Source organism: Carassius gibelio, chromosome B16 (assembly GCF_023724105.1).
Source record: "Carassius gibelio isolate Cgi1373 ecotype wild population from Czech Republic chromosome B16, carGib1.2-hapl.c, whole genome shotgun sequence".
Taxonomy (NCBI): domain Eukaryota; kingdom Metazoa; phylum Chordata; class Actinopteri; order Cypriniformes; family Cyprinidae; genus Carassius; species Carassius gibelio.
In genome coordinates, this window is record NC_068411.1 from 25277288 (window position 1) to 25297353 (window position 20066).

Consider the following 20066-nt stretch of genomic DNA (forward strand, 5'->3'; position numbering starts at 1 on the left):
TTCTCATATAAAATTTCCCTATCTTATTGTTTTGTTTAGAAGATTAAAATAATGTTATCATTATATGTTTGAAATGTGACCACAAGAAGATAACACATTTTGAAATGTCTCCACACGCAAGAATCTGCCCGTTTGTAACTGCTGTGCGTGTCTCATCCAGTCCAGTAGGTGGCAGTGACTGATATTTTCTTCCTTTATCACCGCAATAGCGCTTGCGCGAGTGAGACAGATGCCGATTGCCGAGTTGAACGACAACATGCTGCGTTTTAGAACAATGACTTTCTTATTAAACATGTGAAGATTTTACTTTTAATAATTTACCTTGCTTAATATACTGGTATATTAAGTACATGCGGGTAGCCGAAACCGCTGTTGTTTGTGCTTTTGTCATTTTATTAAACACAAAGTGCTCTGTCTTTTACTATCGTATAAGTTGTTTTACCTTTAATCGTAGAGGTCGGGAGCTCAGACAGTCATGTCAGTGACAGGTGAGTCTCTCCATCAGTCCAGTGCTCTGAGTGAAAGGACCCTGACACCAGAAGAGCTGGACAAACTCAGGAATGACCGCGTCTTAGTGTCCGACTTTAAACAGCAGAAACTCGAAATGGACGCTCAGAAAAACTGGGACTTGTTTTATAAAAGAAACACGACGAACTTTTTCAAAGACAGGCACTGGACTACCAGAGAGTTTGAAGAACTGAAAAACTGCAGAGAGGTCAGAGAGATATGCATGCATTTGCTGTAACATGTTTGAGTTTGTGTATATGATTGTAACTTACATCTATTCTCTCAGTCTCAGGGCCAGAAGCTGGTGTTATTAGAGGCTGGCTGTGGGGTTGGAAACTGTATTTTCCCTCTTCTGGAAGAGGATCTCGGTATCTTCATTTATGCTTGTGACTTTTCTCCACGAGCTGTTGAGTTTGTGAAGGTAAAAGTAACCAAGTTATGTTTTTTTCACTCACATCTGTTCAAGCTTTTTCAGTTTTTGTAATGTTGCATATATAAGCTAATTGTTTACATGCATGATTATTCTTTATGATTGCAGCAAAATGCCTTGTATAGCACCGAGCGATGCCTTGCGTTTCAGTGTGACCTCACTAAAGATGATCTCCAGGCCACCATACAAGTGGAGACAGTGGATGTAGCCACACTGATATTTGTTCTGTCTGCAATTCATCCTGACAAGATGCTGAAAGCCCTGGAACAGATTTATAAGGTACTGCTGATCACATGTTGTAAGACTGAAACTATCACAGTGCATAAACATTTTTCTAAACACATGTAAACTTAAAACTGAAAGTGATTTTTCATGTTTTTGCATAATATATATTCTTAATATTATGAAGTAATTTATTTTTTAATCAAACTGACAGGTATTAAGACCAGGAGGTATTGTCCTCTTCAGGGACTATGGTCTTTATGATCATGCCATGTTGAGGTTTAAGTCTGGCAATAAGCTGGGCGAGAACTTCTACGTAAGACAGGATGGGACCCGTTCCTTTTTCTTCTCTAGAGGTCAGTATAGCATTAATTTGTTCTTAATCATTTGTTTTACCGCATTGAAGTTAGTGTTTTGTTTCTAATGTTTGTTTTCCATCTGTTTTTTTTTCTCATAGAGTACTTGGCTGGTTTGTTCCAACAGGCAGGATTTGAGAGTCTAGTGAACGAGTATGTGTTGAGAGAAACTGTGAATAAAAAAGAAGGTCTGTGTGTTCCCCGAGTGTTCCTGCAGAGTAAATTTCTCAAACCTGTCCCATCATCATCACCAACATAAATGTATTTTTGTGTCAAGTGTCATTCATTCATTTATTGTATTTCAGATAAATACAATTTCCAATTACATGTTGTTTTTGTACTATCTCATACTGAAATAAAATCTGTATATTTTTCAATTGTTTGGTGGATTTCTTTATTTCAGGTTTGAGAATAACGTTGTGTGGTGGACACTTTCTAATGTTTATTGTAGGGTGCAGAGTTGTATGTAATTATACCCATAGATATGTATGTAAGTAGAATGTATTTTTTATATTTATATATACATATTTGATCATACATATGATCCGATCATTGTTGTTCTAGTCAAGTGGTTAGGAATTAATCGTTTTCCACTTCCCAATGAACCCAGCGTTAGACGAACATTGGATGCAGTTTGTTTTTTCCGGGGCAGCAATGGAGTGTAGCAAGTGCGTTTGTGTGTTCTCTCGTCTCAGTGACAGATGTTTTATAAACAAGGCCTAAGTCGACGCTGGATTTGCACATCGTTTGCTATTAAAACATGGAGTGGTCCCAGTGATAAAAGACCACATTCACGTAAGTACAACTGCATCCGATTTCTGTCTTTTGTTGGAAATAAGCACATAAGTGATTACGTTATGTTAATGGAAACAAAACGAAACGTCAGTATTATAGCTCCGCCCACTGCACGCCTCCAGGAGCTCGGCTTTTTCCGGGGAGATTCGGAAAGCTGTATTTTTCTTTTATGTATATATGATAAAACTAAAGGCTTTTTTTGGAGATATGAAGGATGCAGTACTACTCTACTTAAGATTAACATGAGATTAGGTGAAACTGTGTATGTTATGTACCCTTTAAGGAACTGTGTAGTTTGTTTTTTTTATTTTATGTTTTGGAGCCCCCTGCAGTAAGGTTTGTAAAAAGTCCCAGTGGTAAATCTCGTTATTGTAATTATTGTGATTTTATTTTCATTTTATTGTTTGTTTTTTATTTTTATTTTAAATAAAATAATTTAAATAGAAAATAAGTACACATTTAAAACTATTTACGTCAGGTTAAACGTAAAACAATAAATTAGCAAACGAATACATAATTTTAAATGCACACAAGAAAGCACGTTGGAATATTTAGTAATGTCGTTTTTAATACTGCAATAAGCCATCTCATAAAAATTATTGAAAAAATTGTATCTCTGAAAATACTATTTTGTCAGTTGTCGTGGCCGAGTGGTTAAGGCGATGGACTAGAAATCCATTGGGGTCTCCCCGCGCAGGTTCGAATCCTGCCGACAACGAATCTTTTCCGTTCTGGAAACCAACCAGCAAACCGGAAGTGTTAGACCAACTTCCAGAGCACAGAAACTAATGTTTAACAGATCGGTAATTTTAATTTAGTAGAATTTGACTAGTTATATTATGCATTGACAGGATAGCAACGAAATGATCCACGCGTTTCTATGGTAATAAACTCCACCGGATAATCATGGCGGATGATCTGGATGATTTACTTGATGAAGTCGAATCAAAGTTTTGTTGCAGCACGTCTGCGTCTAAACAATCAACTTGTGCTTTAAAACAAAAGGACCAAAAATGTGCGAACCCCGAGGAAAAGAAACAGTCCAGGTATTTGGCTAGCGACATTAGCACCTGAGCTAACGTAGCTACAAACAAACTACTGCAGATAATTTAAAACTAACGTTAAACCCTTTACTTATACAGTCATTACCACACACTTTTGACACAAATAATGTGTTACCAGTCTGAGTGAAAAGATAAAAGGTTTACCATGAGGCTAACAAAACATCCTCACATGGCGATAATGTTTACATGATTTCCAAGACTTGGACAAAACCAGATTCTTCCGAGACAAAACTATAACGTTTCGACGTATTTTTACGGTTTCCAGAAAACAAGGATACAAAAAAGCTCGACATGATAATGATGATATTGACGCTATGCTGCAGGAAATACTGGATGATGATCAGCCCACCAGCACTCATGTAAGTCAAATAACTCGACAAAACCTTGTTATGTTCAGTGAACAAAGTAAAAATACTTTTTCAAGTTTAATATTGCAAGTTGTTGTTAGCAGAGCATCTCAAGCATTTGTAAAATCTCTCATGTACTAACAGGAATCCATTGCAGCAAAGACTTCCAGAAGTGATGCATGTTCACAGACAATGTCCAAGAAGTAAGTTTTTAGTTTTCATAAACATGGAGCAATGGAGCCTTTCAAACATGAAGCAACTAGATTCAAGACTTAAGGTGTGTTGTTACTGATTAACATTCACCTTTTTCCTCGAACAGATGTTGTCCTGTGTTTCTTGGGGGAAGTTCTGTACCACACGGAATTGGAACCAGCGTTTCTCAAAGGTGAAAATTACATCAGAATCAGATCTTGCATGGACTTCAAGGCCTCATGCATATTTAAAGAATTTTCCAATGAGCTCAGTATTACCAACCACTATCACTATATATATTTCCCCCATTTAAATTGTATGATAGATTTACTTAGACATGTGCAAATGTATTCTAACTGTGGTCTGTAACAAGGATCATCTTGTTTTTGAAGGGCCTGCAACCGTTTAAGATGCACATCTTGCGATTTCAGTGTAATCATGTTTGAGGATCAGGAATGGGACTCTTCCTGTGACTATTTATTTTTCAGGTAAGGTATCAGGAGGGGGCAGCATTGATCCATGTGTCCCACTGTAGCAGATGCAACGCTTTACTCATAGATTATCAATTCATTTATATTCTGCCACATTTTTGCACAGCACCAGCATGTCGTTTAATGATATCTTTGTTGAAGTCATCATTTTGCCCTCTTCAAGAAAAGCTTTATTAAATCTGCACATGCTGATAAAGAAACACTTTTGGACTAGTGTTCAACAACGCAACACGCCACCCTTTTAGCTTGAACTATTTTTTCCTCCAGACTGCGTCATTTCCTTATTATCTTCAGTGCAGTGTCTTGCAGCGACTCACTCAACGTTTGCATCAAACAGACAGTGAATCATTCGAACCATGTCTTTTATGCTGTTATCTTCTGTATTTAGGCCATGATGCACTTTGCTGCGTGCTCCGACACAGCCGAGCTCTTAAGTTGAAGCGTCTTTGTGTTTTAATGATATTCAAGCTTGCATCTTTAATTAGGAGAGAATGTTTTTGGAATTTGTCAGTTAAGCTTTAGAAACTTGAACTTGAGGCTTCCCCTTTGAAACAGGTTCCGGTTCAAGATTGTAGCTGCGTATATTGCTTGTATTACTTGCTATAGTTTAAAGTACAAGATAGAATAGCGTAGAATGAAACCATTACACTTCTGAAATATGGATACTTTATGGTTCAGAAATCCATATCTGGAGTTTTTAACAACTTAGAATAGACGTAGAAATTCCAAGGAGATTTGGTAAGCTTGAAAATTGTAACTCTGTAATGCTGTTTTGAACCATGTGATCTTTAGGTATTCAAATAATTGGTTCTTGCATTTAAGATTATATATAGATTCAGATTATATAATAATAATAATAATAAAAATATAATTATAATAATAATGATAATAAAAAGCCTACAAATGTAGATAAAGTTGTCTTTAAGATAGGCTTCCGATTTTTGTGTAAAATATAAACTATTTTTTTATTATTGTTATTTTTTTTATTATATTATTATTATTATCATTAGGATTTTTTTGTGAAATGGCACCACAGGACCATACAGCATTATTATGTTTATTGGGTTCCATTCTAATGGTTATTCTATTAAAATCCAGGCTTGTTTATGAAAAACAGCTTTCTATTTGGTCCTTGAAACAGGGCAGAAATGTGCTTTTATTGCGGAAGAAATTCTAAATTAAATCTAAATCATAAAAAAAAAATCTAAATTAAAAAAATGGTCCTTAAAAAGCCTTCCATCTTCAGTGCAAAATATAAACAATTTTTATAATTATTTTCATTTTTATTATTATATTTTATAGGATGCATTACAATATTATTATTATTATTATTATTATTATTACTACGGTAAAATTAGTCCAGAATATCCAGATGACTCATGTTTGCTCGTTGACAACATCCTGCACCAGTTTGACATTTCTAAATACGCAAATTTGAGAGAAGCACTCACACACAAGATACGTTTTTGCAATTGGTTCTATAAATGGGTTGTAAATACTGAAAAAATAAGGTTTGCAGTTGGTGATAAAGTTCAGTCGATAAACTAAAGCGGTGAGTCAGCTGTGCAATTGATCGCTCCAGGTTGAATTGCTTCTCTTCTGTCCCCTGCTTTAGGAATAACATGCCGGACCATCACAAACTAAAAGCCAAACTGAGAAGGAAAAAGAATGGGCGAGCGTACGCCTGTCAGTGTAGCTGGCACTCAGCCGTGTCACTCTCTGACCTGAGGGAACAACAGCAGCTAAAGTGGGTTTGTGGCAAACACAAAGTATGAGCACGAGTCTGCAACAGTTCTCCTCTGAAATCTTATCTTTGTCCACCAGCGAGTGTTGCATGCTCTGCTCCTCACAAAAGAGAATGCTGGCCATTTTCAAAATTTGCTTCGTGCAGTTTGTGGGGCTGGATAACAAAAAGAAGTTGTTTATGTGTGATATAATTGTAAAACTCTTTAATGACGCTACATTCTCATTTAGAATGATGAAGCACTGTGGCTGGTTTATATTATGTAGACTCTTATTTTGAAAAAGGAAGGCTGATAACATATACAAATATTCTAAATACACATGCAAATTGTTAGATATTTTACACAGTTAGAAATGTAAAAAGAATGAGATTGGATATTAATAATAAAATGGTTGTTTATAGATTGTTTATTCTAAAATAGAGAACGTCCATGTTTTTTTTCTTTTTTTCTGTTCTTCCAGAATATTCCTTTAGAAACACTCAGGTATTGCAAGGGCACGACTGTGTTACATTCCATGGTTTACAGGAACGTGATGTTGTGAATCATCTGTCCTAAATAATAAAAGCACATAATGAAAGGGAAAGTCGTGACATTTGCGAAGTGTGGTTACCCATACTCTGAATTGGTGCTCTACATTTAACCCATCCAAGTGCACACACTGTGAACACACACCCGGAGCAGTGGGCAGCTATAGATCCAGCGCCCGGGGAGCAACTAGGGGTTCACTGTCTTGTTCAAGGGCACTTCAGCCATGGGTATTGAGGGTGGAAGAGAGCGCTGTTCATTCACTCCCTCCACCTACAACTCCTGTCGGCACCGAGACTCAAACCTGCTTGTTACAAGTCCAACTCTCTAACCATTAGGCCACAGCTCCATTGTCCACAGAATAAATAGAATCAATAATAAAAATAATCATTTGTGTTTTTGCATGGGTTATCTCTTGCAGTTGTCATGCTGATTTCACCAGGTTCCAATTTCATCATAGTCGCTCTCTGAAGATTCAGCAGAATGGTCCTCCCTCTCATTTTTAGGTGGTACATTAACATATGATGCCTCTGATGCTGTGCTGCTGTTATCGGTTTCTAAAAGATAAAAAAAAAAAATTAATCAGTTTTGTGTTTTACTTGCAAACTAATACTGCTTGCACTAAGATTCAAGTTTGCTGTACAAAACATCTAGGTTTAAAGGAGTTGGGGGATTTCAGAAAGGAAGCTCTGAGTGAAGAAAGACTGTCACATGGTTAAGTACCTTGACTGAGGTTTCTAGGTACATGATGGTCCCCGTAACCATCAGTACTTTCTGTCATCTGTGACATCTCAGGAAGTGATGGGCTTTCCTCACCTTCCAAAAAAACAAGAAACACAAATTTTTGTTAAGTTTTTAGATAATTCCTTGAAACATAGTATTTGATTAAAAATACAATAACAGTAATAATGTGTAATATTGCAATCATTTTTTATTTTTGTTTTAATAAATTTTAAGGTGACATGATCCTCGAGAAAGTATTGCTAATTTGCTGCACTTTTGGAAAACAATGCATATTTTTTCAGCATTTATTTTAAACAAATATTTTGTGTTATAATTATAAAATATTTGCATTTAATTAAAAAAATCAATTTGTGGTCTTAAAAAACTAAATCACATTTATATATTGTACTAGATACTGTACATACTACTTTTTTATACTATACTGTATATATACTGTAGATTTGCACTCTATTCATTAACATGCTTGTATTCTTAAAAAACACTAACACCAGCTTCTTTTTTCTTTCTGTTCTATCTATTCCTTTTATTTATTATACAATTAACAAAAACAAAACATGGCACTAACACTAGCTTGCTCTATTCTTTATTCTGTCTGTTTTTTCTTTTTCTTAATTTATTATCTAATAAAAAAAAAACTTGCTGTGTTTACTGCGTTAAGCTAACTGAGACTTGTTATAGCACTTGCATATCATTGCCTTTTTGTTAATTTTGATTGCATCCATTTTCCTCATTTGAAAGTCGCTTTGGATAAAAGCATCTGCTAAATGGCTAAATGTAAAGTATATATACTGTACGTTTCATTCATACCATAATGGTCAAAGGCGTTTTCATCAATCTCTGTGTTCTGATAACACTCTTCTGATGAAGTACTGTCTGAATCATTCCCATCTGCCAAGCACAAAAAAAAAAAAAAATCACACATATCCCTATCAAAATACATGGTTGTCAATCCTGTCACATTGTTAAATCAAATATGTACTTTGACTGTGGGATACAGGTGCATGAGAACCGCTGTAACCAGCAGTGCTTCCTGTCATCTGAGTGCTGTGTGGTGTCTGTAGTGACTTCTCAGGAAGTGATGGGCTTTCCTCGTCTTTTAGAATAAACAGTACATGAACTTTTAACTGACAGAATGAATCCTCAGAATGCTAAGTGAAAAAAACCCTTCTTCAAGCCTCAATATTAAATGATTTATGTGAACCTACCGCACTGGAGACTGTTGTCCATGTCGATCTCTGTGTTTTGATAGCACTCACCAGAAGATGTACTGCTTGAATCATTCACATCCACCACTAAAGTTAAAAGAGAATTCATAAATCCGAAATTGTACTTCCCTACTACAAGATACTGTTTAACCTTAAAGGTGGAAGAAGTTTTTACAGTCTGGTATTTCATCAGTAGGTTTACATCAGAGCTTTACCTTGACTGTCAGGGTTTGATAAGTGATGGTCACCGTAAGACAGGGGTACAAATGATGACTTTTTGTGCAACAATGGTCTTTCCTCACCTTCATTAAGGGAAAAAATAGGAAATATCAGTGGATACACATAAACATGTTCACTCTGAATTAAATTAATTAAATTATCCCAGTGTATGATTTATTTTTACATACGCGACATGAAATTGTTGTCCGTGTCAATCTCTGTGATTTGATAGCACTCGCCAGAAGATGTACTGCTTGAATCATTCACATCCAACGCTGAAGACAAAAGAGAATTCATAAATCTGAAATTTATGTCCCTACCACAAGATACTGTTTAACCTTAGAGGTGCAGGATATCTGCAGGATTTTAAAGCTCAAATATATTGCTTGATACCTGCACAAATCAAATTAATACCATATAAGCAGGGTAGGGCAATGTCTATGCTAACATATTAAACTGTAAAATGACCATAAAAGCATAAAACATTATTAAATGATAAACTTCACATTTAAGCCTTTAAACCATTTTTAAGAAAATGGATGACAATCCACCAGTTCACATTTACTCCTTTGCAGTGTGAAAAAATAAAAGGTTGCTTTTCACATTAGTCTGAACAAAAACAGCAGACGTGCTTAATGAAAATGCAATTCTTTCTCTGCCAGCAGGTGGCACTTTCGGAATGGCAGAAATACAGTGGTTTTTCCCGGTAGCGGCAGCACACTTTAAAATGTGCAGCAATCATATTTATTCTAAGAAATCATAGTCTTTTTAAAGTTTATTCATTACATTGAGACATACCGCAATTCTTGTCTTTCTGTCCCCAAATTTAAGACGTCTTGAAATCATATTTAACAATTTTTTTATCAAATTGAAGGCCATAAAATATCTTAAATGCTACATCTAAATGTAAGACTTTTTAAGGACCTGCGGAAACCCAGAGGTGGAAAAAGTTTGTACAATCTGCGATTTCATCAAGAGTTTTACATCTAATCTTTACCTTGACTGTCGGGGTTTGATAAGTGATGGTCACCGTAAGAAAGGGGTACAAATGGTGACTTTTCATGCAATGATGGACTTTTCTCACCTTCATTGGGGGAAAGAAAAATCCAATATAAGTAGATACACCTAAACATGTTCTCTCTGGATTAATCAAATTAATCCGATGTATGATTTATTTCAGCATATGTGAGATGAAAATGTTGCTTGTTTCACTCTTATATACTCCTATGTACAGGGAAAAGAAAAATAGTTTTTCCTCATTAAAAGCTGAACAATACTGTCACATGAAATCTGCATACGTTTCCTGTGGGTATCAGGAGCACCAAAGGACAGTGGTGTCAGTGAGGGGTTATCAACTTTATAGCAAAGATACAAAATATCATTGGATTTTTCTTTTGAATAAAACAATCAATAGGCAAGTGTAAACATTTCCCATTAATTTGAATATGATTTATTTGTGCATACCTGACTTTTGGAAGGTGTCCATGTTGATTTCCACATTGTGTACACTTCTTTCTCTCGAGCATGCGCTGTCTATGTCATCTCCTGCTAGACAGAATTCAAACATTTTAAATGTGGTTGCTCACAAGTCCCTGCTTATTATTCAATGCACAGCATTGACTTCTTAGATATGTCCATAATGTTAAAACAGAGAAACTACTGTATTATTGGTTGCACTTTATTTTACAGTATGTGTACTAACATGTACTTATAGTGTACTTACAGTATATTTATATAAGAAAGTTCTGGTAATACAAGTTAACTACATGGGGTAGGGTTAGGTTTAGGGGTAGGTTCAGGGTTAGTACCTAGTTATTACATAGTTATTGTAATTACTATAATAGGTACATAGTATGTACATGAGGAACAGGACTGTAAAATAAAGTGCTACCGTATTATTTTAATCTGTACACTACTTGTCAAAAGTTTGAAGCCAATAAGATAATTCTTTATTCAGCAAGGATGTGTAAAATTAATCTAAAGTAAAAACTTTACATTGTTTCAAAAACAAAATTGTGCATAAAAAATAATAAAATGCATCAGTTTCCACAAAAATATTAAGCAGCACAACTGTATTTACTACTACTAATAAGAAATGTTTCCTGAGCATCAAATTAGCATATTAGAATGATTTGTGAAGACACTAAAGACTGAAATAATAATGCTAAAGATCATCTTTGCCAGTACTGAAATAAATTACAGGTTACAATATGTTTAATTCAAAAACAGGCTATTTAAAATTGCAAAGATTTCACAATATGTCTGTTTTACTGTATTTTGTATCAAATAAATACAGTCTTTGGTGAGCATAACACACTAAATTCAAAAACAAAAATCTTATCAACCCCTAACATTTAGAATAGTAGTGTATCTTGACATTTTGCACCATTTAAAATAGCTTTCAACTTTAATAAGGGAGATGTCAAAAGCTGAATAATTGTGTTCAATGATTGCAGTGTAGTCTGAAAGCTCTCTATAATGTAGATGAGTTTCAATTTAACTTGAATTAAAGTATAAAAGGAAACTATTTTCCTCCATCAACACTCACTGACACTGTTTTATGTAAAAATGGCAATAAAAGCAATAATATAGGACTTTGTTTAAAACCATATTTCTCTGATGTGTGCAATTTTAAATGAGGAGTGATTATATCTATTTTAGCTGATGATTGTGGTCATCTGCAATAGATGTGTCGTCTGCTAAAACCAGCATACTTGATGGGTTTAGATGCAGTCTTTGTGGTCGACTGCTGTTGAGATGTTCATAGTTTGAATCATTGGAGCTGTCCGAGATGTGAGTGGCTCGGTTTGTTCTCTTGGTAAATCTGCGGCTACTGTTTGAGCTCGTTCCCGGGTCAAGATTTCCTGAAGAGTGAAAAAACATTGCAAAATTTTAAGTTTGACCATTACAGAAATGACAAAATAGATAGTTGTGAAGTCATCATTTTATCTATATTATAATTGAAGTAATGTAAAATGTAATCACTTATTTCAATACATTTTAAATATTGTAATTATAGTATTATTTCACATGATTAATATTCAGAAAAATAACAGATTGAATTCACATTCTGTGAAATTAAAAACTAACAAATATGGGTTAAAAGCAGACCATACTCTGAAATATATTTAAGAATATTTATAATAAATACTATAAATAAAAAATCAGTGAGGACATAGAAAATAAAAATATAAAATAAAAACAATAGCAATACAAACCATACTGATCCCCCCGAGCAGTGTGGAAAGATTGTGTGTTGTAGACTCCTAGCTGTGCAGTGTACTGGTTCCCCAGGCTTGTGTGAGAATTACTGTGTTGTGGGTTAATCACACATTCTGTTGGAGAAGAGGATCGAAACAAATGGCTTAAACTTCCCCATGCAGCCATAAACCATTGCCTTAATCTTTTTGTATTGTCCTATTAACTAAAATCAAAAGAATGCGCTAATAGTTCACAAAAGGTTTGTCGCTAATCATGTTCTATAAAAAAGAATTTCCTGTTATTTGAATACACTGAATGCACACAGAAATTGGCCAAGAAGTCAGTAAATTCCTTTGAAGATCATAACAATACAGTAGCAGTAACATCAGTGGTGTATTTGTATGCACAGATGCTCTCAGAGCAATCTTAGACAATGATAAAAAAAAAAAAAAAATACAAGTCTGTTTGTTGTAGCTCAGCTCTATACTTGCTCGGTTCAATGTTATTTAGTTCTAAGAAGACGTGTGTGTTTTTTTTTTTTTTTTTTTTTTCAGATGCCACTGTTTCATGCAGTCTAAAATGGTTTGAATATTTTTTGGTGCCACTTTATTTTCACAGTCAGTTATTTAATGTGCAGTGGATATTATTTAGTTCCTAACCCTACTGCAACACCCCGATGCCACTGTTTCCACTGCTTCAGAAGGTATGAGTGAGTAGTGCTTTTACATGTAAAACATGCTTATACTTGCCCTTTGCTCTTTTGAAATGCACATAGGCAGCAGCATTTAAAACAATAAACATAAGCAGAGCGATAGATAAGATGATGCAGCCGATCGCTGCTGCTGAAACTCCACTGCTGCTTTGTGCAGATACCATTGTAGTTGACACTAAAAGAAACAGAGAGGTTTATAATAACAGAAATCATGCAGGTTGATGTTAATCATTTATTAAACTGAAGGAGCTGAAGCATCACCTGCCACCAGAGTTGTCAAGTTCAGCTTGGTTGTGTTGCCTATGAGTGCGATCTGAACACTTTCTATAGGAAAGACAATTAATCCATTTGGATACAAAGAAATACATTTCACAACAATACACTTGCAAATCTAAAGCTTATATATGCTTGTTTTGACATTTCAGGAATAATGTTATAAGCCTGCCCTACTTTTTTAGCTGTTTTTTTATACCAACTGACATGGAAATTCTTTCCCACCAACCTAAAAATTAATTCTGACCCACATTTCAGTGAAATTGTGGTTAAGGTTCCACCTCAAGAGGACATGTGCTAGGACCTCAGGTACACACAGGAAATTTGGTTGCTAAGTAATACATTTAGCACAAAAAGAGTTGGTGTCTACACCTCAGATGTCTGGTGTCTCAACACAAAGTTCATGCTGGCCATATTTATGTCCTGTTTTTACTGAACGATTCAACAGTGTTTGTTATTTCAAACAAAAATGGATTACTCTTAATTTTAAGGTGTCCTTGTAACAGTATAATTATAAGAAATGTTAATTAACCGCATTGCTATCATTACCATATTTGGTTGCACATTAGTGGTGCATCCAGGGGCTCATGCGCGATAGAAAAATAAACTGTTCATTTGCATACCAACATGACTGACAGCTCCTAATGCACAATCAACCTTTAGATCAACTAACTGTAATACTGTATAAGATTTCCATTCAAACATAAAGCATAAATCTAGGCTATGCGCTGGCGTTTTAACATCAAAATGCAAAACTAAAATTTTATTCACTGACGCTCCACTCGGCAGCGCTAAGACCAGCACCACAACCCTGCAAATTAAAAGCTTGCTTATTTTATAAAAAATATCAAATAAAAAATTTTAATACTGGCATTGTATTTTTAAGCATACTATAAAATAATTGTAATTTTATCTAATACTCTTTTTTTTTAAATATATTAATAGACATATCATCATACTCTTAAATACAAAAAGTACATTAATACTATTATTAACTATTTGATTTGGATGTATATTTAATGAGTCACATTATGTGCAGTGTGATTACCAAACCATATTTCCAGGTGCTTATGTGTGTAAAACATATGTGCACCCCTGAACATACTTATACATATATACTTTAGAATTGAAAATTTACCATTGTTATTATTATAATAACAAGGACACTGTAAAATAAAGTGCTCTTAAAATTTATTTTGTAATTTTTAATGCTGTCAAGTGATAAATCGTGAAGTTTTTGTTTATATAATGTGTGTGTGTGTGTGTGTGTGTGTGTGCTGTGTATATTTATTATTTATAAATAAATACACACACATGCATGCATATATTTAAGAAAAAAAAGTTATTTTTATATTTTAAATATAAATTATATGAATATAATATATATACACACGTGAATATGTCTATTTTCAAAATATATACTGTATGTGTGTGTATTTATATCCTTATATACAATGTAAAGTATGCACACATTATATATATATATATATATATATATATATATATATATATATATATATATAACTTGTGATGTGATTAATTATTTGACAGCACTAGTCATTTTAAATCTAAACAAAATTTAGATTAGCTTTTTTTTTTTTTTTTTGACATCATTAGATAATATCAAACAATTGCCAAAAGCTATTTAATGTTTTTTAAACAAACTTGCATTCTCCAATCAGTTATATATTGTCCACTTTTCAATTCATATATATTTATATCTATATATTTTTCATTTGAAAACACTACTTTCCAGTAAAGTGCACAGAATCAGAATGTGTATAGTACCTGAACACACAACGCCAGCATCTTCCTTATGTCCACAATAGTTGATGAGAGTGGTGTTGACTGAGCTGCACTCCCATAAGCTTCTCTCAGAGCCATTGCATTTCATTTGGCTGATGTAGATGGTACCTGTTCCAGGCCCAAAAAACTCCAGGCTTATCGCATGTCCACATCTCAGCTGGGCACAAACTACATGTCCACTACTGATGTCAAAATCATCATCACACACTGTTCCCCAGTTCTCAGAATGCAGCAGCTGCACGCGACCAGCACAGTGATCACGTCCTCCAACCAACCGGACCTCATGGTGCTCTGGAACATAGTGGTCAGCCCGGACATAGCACAATTACAACAATGAAACAAAAGTAGAACACTTATCAAAAGGTCTCCGAGAAGACCTCAGATGACTCACCGCAAATAACTTCAGTTGCATTCACGCAGTCCCCTTTTGCAGCTGTAGTGCAGTTGTGCAGTTTTGAGTCTCTCAGGATGCAGTCTGCAAGACAAGTGCCATTGTGCACCGTTGCAGTAACGTTGTGCTTGAGAACACGGCCACAACTTAAACGTTCACAGATTTGGAGAGCAAGTTCTTTCTTTTGCTCAGCATCCAAAAGGTTGAGAGTCACATCGAGTGTAGTGTTCTTGTAAAGAGCCCTGGGCACACCAGAGCAGCCTTTGGACAAACTCAGGGTGGAGAGCTCAACTAGCTCAGAAAGACAAAAAACAAGTCATTCAGTTATTTCATTCAAAGTTTCTTTCTTTCTCATGAATGTATTCACTTTGTTATCTTTACAGCATGCTGTGTTGAGTCAGAACATTTTCCAACATTGCATCCAGACACTGATCTTATCTGAGTGTGTATTTCTAGTACATCAGACACTAGACTTTTATTTAGACCCAAACAGCAAAGTGTATATCTAAACCGTGGGGCATTGTTTTGTGTTGCAAAGCATTGTAGCACTACACTGCAACACAGCCACATCCCGTGAGTCACTTCCTGTGGAAATGTCATATTGTAGCATGGAGGACCCTGGGGAAATAACTTTTTTTATATTGAAAGTTTATGACATTGCCTCCGCAGTGTGGTTTGAGCTCGTGAAGTTCTCCTGATTTATGACTACAGGATGCAGATCAGTGGAACTGTGACTCATTCTAAAGGCCTTGCTTTGGGGGGACAGGGTCAGAGGTCACTGGTCTGATGTTCCACGGTGGTGGTGAAAAACACTACTATTCAAAAGTTTGGAGTCTGTTTTTTTCTTTTTTTTTTTTTTTTTTTGAAATGTGTATTTTAATTAAGGTAGGATGCTCTAAATTTATCAAAGGGGACAGTAAATTCTTTGAAATTGTTTCAAGAAATGTTCCAAATAAATACTGTTCCTTTGAACTTTCTATTTATCAAATAATCCTGAAAGTTTCCACAAACTGTTTTCAACATTGACAATAGTAAGAAATGTTTCTTAAGCACAAAATCAGCATGTTAGAATGATTTCTAAAAGATCGGGTGACAGTAGTAAATCACTTTTTATAATATATAAAATACAAAACATTTAATGAAATTGTAATTTCACAATGTTAATGTTTTGTACTCTGTGTTTTATGTTGAGCGTAAAATACCTCTTATAAAAACATGAAAAGATTTTACAGACGCCGAAACATTTGAATGATAGTGTAGTTGATAAAGAAGCATGGAAACACGATATATAACAGAGCTTGAAACATAAAAAACAAAGACCTTTAGTTTTTTTTCCAACACGGTTGGTGGAAGAAGGTGCTTAATCTACCGAAAAGATCATATTAAATATAATATTATAATATTTTTTACTACCCTGTTAACAGTCTGGGAAGTTTATACAGATAAACCACGATTTGTCATATTAATATTATAATATATTTTTTTACTACCCTGTTAACAATTTGGGAAGAATCTGTGTAATTTCATTCTAACGCTAAATACTGAATAACCATCAAAGTGTAATAGACAAAATATGTGTAATAAAAATTTTCTACAAAAAAAAGGGGCGTGCTAGTTTGGAAGAAAATGTTTGTAAAATACATTTTTAATAAGATGAAAAAAATATCAGTTTGATCTTTTTTTGACTTGAATAACAGGGTTGATAAATGCAATGAATATACAATATTTATACAAATTTGGAAGATGGTGATCATTTAAGCATCTTCCTGTAACGCTGCAGAGAAGACTCAATATTTTTTTTATTTTTTTTTTTATATAAAATTATGTTTTTGGTAATTCAAATTAATCAGTAATTACATAAATTCAAAATGATGACATTGTGCTTAATTGTCGGATACGGTTGAGACTCTCCCAAATGATTGCAAGGACTTTTCCTGTGTGATTGCGTACAGCATTTACATGATCATTACAACATTCGTTCACACAGTGATTAATAATTTTAAAATAAACTCTAGCGTGCAATAAATGGAGGCAGTTGACTCTGGGGTGGTAGATTGCTCTATCAGTTCTGTGCAATCTTGCGGTGGTCTTTTCTCTGTTCAGTTTGATGATAGGAGTTACTACCTCAAACACAGTTCTCGTGCATATTCTTCAACATCTTGATTAACTGCTTGATTTTGCAGGCCTCTTAAATAAGCTAGTTTTTTTTGATTGTCGTGAGATTGCTGCTAACGGCATCCACTGATAACACTTATGTAGACAAGATGCAGATGTAGACAAGACACTTTCTAAGGAAGGCATGAGTAGCAGTAATCATTCAAACTCACTCTGTTTGTCTTTATGATCCGCATGCTTTTTCACACTCTTGGAAGGTCGCTCATCTGTAAGATTTAGCCCTGAAGATTAAAAAAAAACAAAAAAAACATCATGAACTGTCATTTCAGTCTAAAGCGTAAAAGTAGAACAAAGCACTTAAACAGTCTTCCAATTTGGTATTTTTTTAAAGACAGTACCAATGAGACTGTTGAACAAGAACATTTACAACATGGAATAGGTTTGAGTGGCTTCTAGTGTAAAGAGAACGTATAAATCATATATCAAAGTTGTAGTTATTTATAACTATAGGACTATTTCTTGAAAACCTGCTGTGTTAACGCAAACTACTGTAGATAAAAGGGTTGCTGATCTTGTATTTTAACACAGCGTGGTCCTCTAAATGAGTTTTTCTCCATCTGCCTCACTCCGAGCCAACACTCGGCTTGGCCATTAAAGCATACTCTAAAAAAGGCACAGTATAAAATTCATTCAGGAAAATGATGATTGCATTTTTTAATAACCATTACATTCTCACTCTCTTTAGACATCCTCAGAGAATCTAAAAATATTCATTTTTATTACAAAAATGGTATGATGTCTATGTGTACTTAGTACATTAAAAAAATTATATATATATATATATATATTTGTGTGTGTGTATGTATGTATGTATGTGTATATATATATATATATATATATATATATATATATATATATATATATATATATATATATAATCACAGAATGAAATACATGTATAAGAAATAATACCGCTTTGAGCCAAATACATTTAACTTAAAAAAAAAATGTAAAAATTGCTTACATAAAATTCAGCGTAACCTCACAACGTTCTAATAATTCATGCAATTTCTGAGAGTTAAACATAAAATGCAAGTTATTAGTTTTATAATTAATATTCTCTATAACAATACATTTGTTGTATTACAAAATGAGATCATTAATTAAGATCAAAACAAAACAAAAACATTTGCAAGGATTGTCTTTTTACGATTATTTGCAATATGTAATCTTCCTCAGATTAACACTTATTTTATACAGACCAGGCATATGTACGGTCTTATTCATCAAAATACAATTTGTAGCACACTCTATGTCTGTCAAGTTCCATGCATTCTTTATAGCAGAACATTTCACTATCATGGAAACACTTTTCTATAAATGCAGAGTCCACATACCACAAATACCACATTATCATGTTAATAAGATCCGTAGCTTTTTTTTTTTTCCTTCAATCTAAATGAACTCGGTGTAGTCTAAAAATGGACCCGTCAGCGATAAGGTGTTTTCATCATATGCATTTGTCTTACAAATGAAGTCATCTTTCTTCATTCAATCTCCTGTGAAGATCAGCTTATTATTTGCGGAGTGTTTCATAGTGCACTGAAGTGCATAAACGAATCTCCGGTTGCACTTTGTTCTAACAGCACTTTACTTAAGCGACGTAATGAGCCGAGGCAAAACTTTCTTTTGTCACTTTTTTAAAAAAGCCTTCAGATAGCATTGTGCTGCATTAGTTAAACTGAGCTTTGTTCAACCACAAAGCGTGTCTTACACCAAGTCTTTTGTTGAAAGTGCACATTTGATTTTCCATCTATGATAGTGATTGTCTCTCAAGAGCTAGTAAGATTGTGCAATACCCTTTGAGAATTCTGCAGCCTCAAGTACCATCAAATTAATAGAGAAACCACTAGGTCCTTTATTAAATATTAAAATGTTTAGTTATTTTTTTTATTTTGCCAGAATATTGAATATTAATAGCAGTTGAACTCAAGCTCTCTAGATGAAAGACCCAGTCTGCCTACACAAACCATACACCAAAACTATTTTACCTTGAGACAAGGACAAAGCCTGGAGAACAACACACAGCAGCAGAAGAAGCATCTCTCAGTCAGTCAGCCAAAGCTTTCTGTTCATCCCTGACAGAGAAAAGCCTGACCCTGCACGTTCAGGTTTTGGTTTCTGTGCAGTTGCTGCATGTGGTTTCCACTACGGGGCGAATCTGAGCACATATGCACTCCCTACACAAACGTGCACCCTATTTTGCTACCGCTACAGGTCAACTTTCACTTCATATTTCACTTTATTTTGGACTGTTAGTGGCTAATGGAGTTTTTTCGATTCTGGCAATAGTTTTGAAGCCATTTTCATTTCTTTCCAGTTCATTACAGACTTTTATTGAGATTCTTTGAGTAGTTACACAAAACGCTCAAGCTAGGCAGAATCGATTAAGAATTCATCATGAAGCCCAATTCATCATTGGCCTGGCATGCAATTAATGAGTTGAAGGGACAATGAAAACAGCTTTCTGTAGATAAATTGTCTGTTATTATCTTCTAGCCTTAATTATAAGTTTAAGACGTCAAAGAAGATTTCCACACTCGCTGCAGTGCCCAGAACTTCAGTTAGATGACCTTATCCTATTGAATTTCTACAGCATTATAGAGAAACTGGTGGGTATGACCCCAACTTTTTTTTTCTGATATGGGAGCAGGGGGAAGCCAAAT

General features: G+C 34.5%; 3 protein-coding genes and 1 non-coding gene across 5 annotated transcripts; 3 read left to right on the plus strand and 1 right to left on the minus strand.

Moving 5' to 3' along the window:
* The first annotated feature begins 206 nt into the window (after window positions 1-206).
* mettl6 (methyltransferase 6, methylcytidine) lies at window positions 207-1892 on the plus strand. Its single transcript, XM_052578776.1, has 5 exons — window positions 207-715; window positions 794-928; window positions 1046-1216; window positions 1374-1515; window positions 1617-1892. The coding sequence occupies exons 1-5, from the start codon at window positions 476-478 to the stop codon at window positions 1772-1774; spliced, it is 846 nt and encodes a 281-aa protein (XP_052434736.1). The 5' UTR covers window positions 207-475; the 3' UTR covers window positions 1775-1892.
* Window positions 1893-2946: 1054 nt separating this feature from the next.
* Window positions 2947-3028, plus strand: trnas-aga (transfer RNA serine (anticodon AGA)). Its single transcript has one exon. It is a non-coding gene; the product is annotated as a tRNA-Ser (tRNA).
* cfap418 (cilia and flagella associated protein 418) lies at window positions 3006-6732 on the plus strand. The gene is made up of 6 exons (XM_052579370.1): window positions 3006-3356; window positions 3640-3733; window positions 3866-3924; window positions 4041-4106; window positions 4306-4401; window positions 6020-6732. Exons 1-6 carry the CDS (start codon window positions 3217-3219, stop codon window positions 6177-6179), a joined length of 615 nt encoding a protein of 204 aa, XP_052435330.1. The 5' UTR covers window positions 3006-3216; the 3' UTR covers window positions 6180-6732.
* LOC127975361 (T-cell differentiation antigen CD6-like) lies at window positions 6541-19533 on the minus strand. Of its 2 annotated transcripts, none has more exons than XM_052579368.1 (17): window positions 19392-19533; window positions 17553-17621; window positions 15226-15516; window positions 14817-15125; window positions 13017-13079; window positions 12793-12930; window positions 12061-12177; window positions 11557-11706; window positions 10307-10387; window positions 9840-9926; window positions 9031-9117; window positions 8839-8925; window positions 8624-8710; window positions 8398-8511; window positions 8226-8306; window positions 7398-7490; window positions 6541-7231 (listed from the first exon to the last, which is right to left on the minus strand). In XM_052579368.1, the coding sequence occupies exons 1-17, from the start codon at window positions 19441-19443 to the stop codon at window positions 7110-7112; spliced, it is 2028 nt and encodes a 675-aa protein (XP_052435328.1). In that variant the 5' UTR covers window positions 19444-19533; the 3' UTR covers window positions 6541-7109. The 2 variants fall into 2 exon arrangements, with proteins under 2 accessions (XP_052435328.1, XP_052435327.1); XM_052579367.1 differs by having other exon boundaries at window positions 10307-10390.
* Window positions 19534-20066: the final 533 nt, after the last annotated feature.

Excerpts from the sequence above, each read along its gene's own strand:
- mettl6 (XM_052578776.1), top strand. The coding sequence starts at position 476 with ATGTCAGTGACAGGTGAGTCTCTCCATCAGTCCAGTGCTCTGAGTGAA. Across the intron at positions 929-1,045 it reads GAGCTGTTGAGTTTGTGAAG|CAAAATGCCTTGTATAGCAC; the intron begins GTAAAAGTAACC and ends TTATGATTGCAG. Across the intron at positions 1,516-1,616 it reads TTCCTTTTTCTTCTCTAGAG|AGTACTTGGCTGGTTTGTTC; the intron begins GTCAGTATAGCA and ends TTTTTCTCATAG.
- cfap418 (XM_052579370.1), top strand. The coding sequence starts at position 3,217 with ATGGCGGATGATCTGGATGATTTACTTGATGAAGTCGAATCAAAGTTT. Across the intron at positions 3,734-3,865 it reads ATCAGCCCACCAGCACTCAT|GAATCCATTGCAGCAAAGAC; the intron begins GTAAGTCAAATA and ends ATGTACTAACAG. Across the intron at positions 4,107-4,305 it reads GGAACCAGCGTTTCTCAAAG|GGCCTGCAACCGTTTAAGAT; the intron begins GTGAAAATTACA and ends TTGTTTTTGAAG.
- LOC127975361 (XM_052579367.1), bottom strand. The coding sequence starts at position 19,443 with ATGCTTCTTCTGCTGCTGTGTGTTGTTCTCCAGGCTTTGTCCTTGTCT. Across the intron at positions 11,707-12,060 it reads TGCTCGGGGGGATCAGTATG|GAAATCTTGACCCGGGAACG; the intron begins GTTTGTATTGCT and ends TTCACTCTTCAG. Across the intron at positions 9,118-9,839 it reads ATCAAACCCCGACAGTCAAG|CGTTGGATGTGAATGATTCA; the intron begins GTAAAGATTAGA and ends TTTTGTCTTCAG.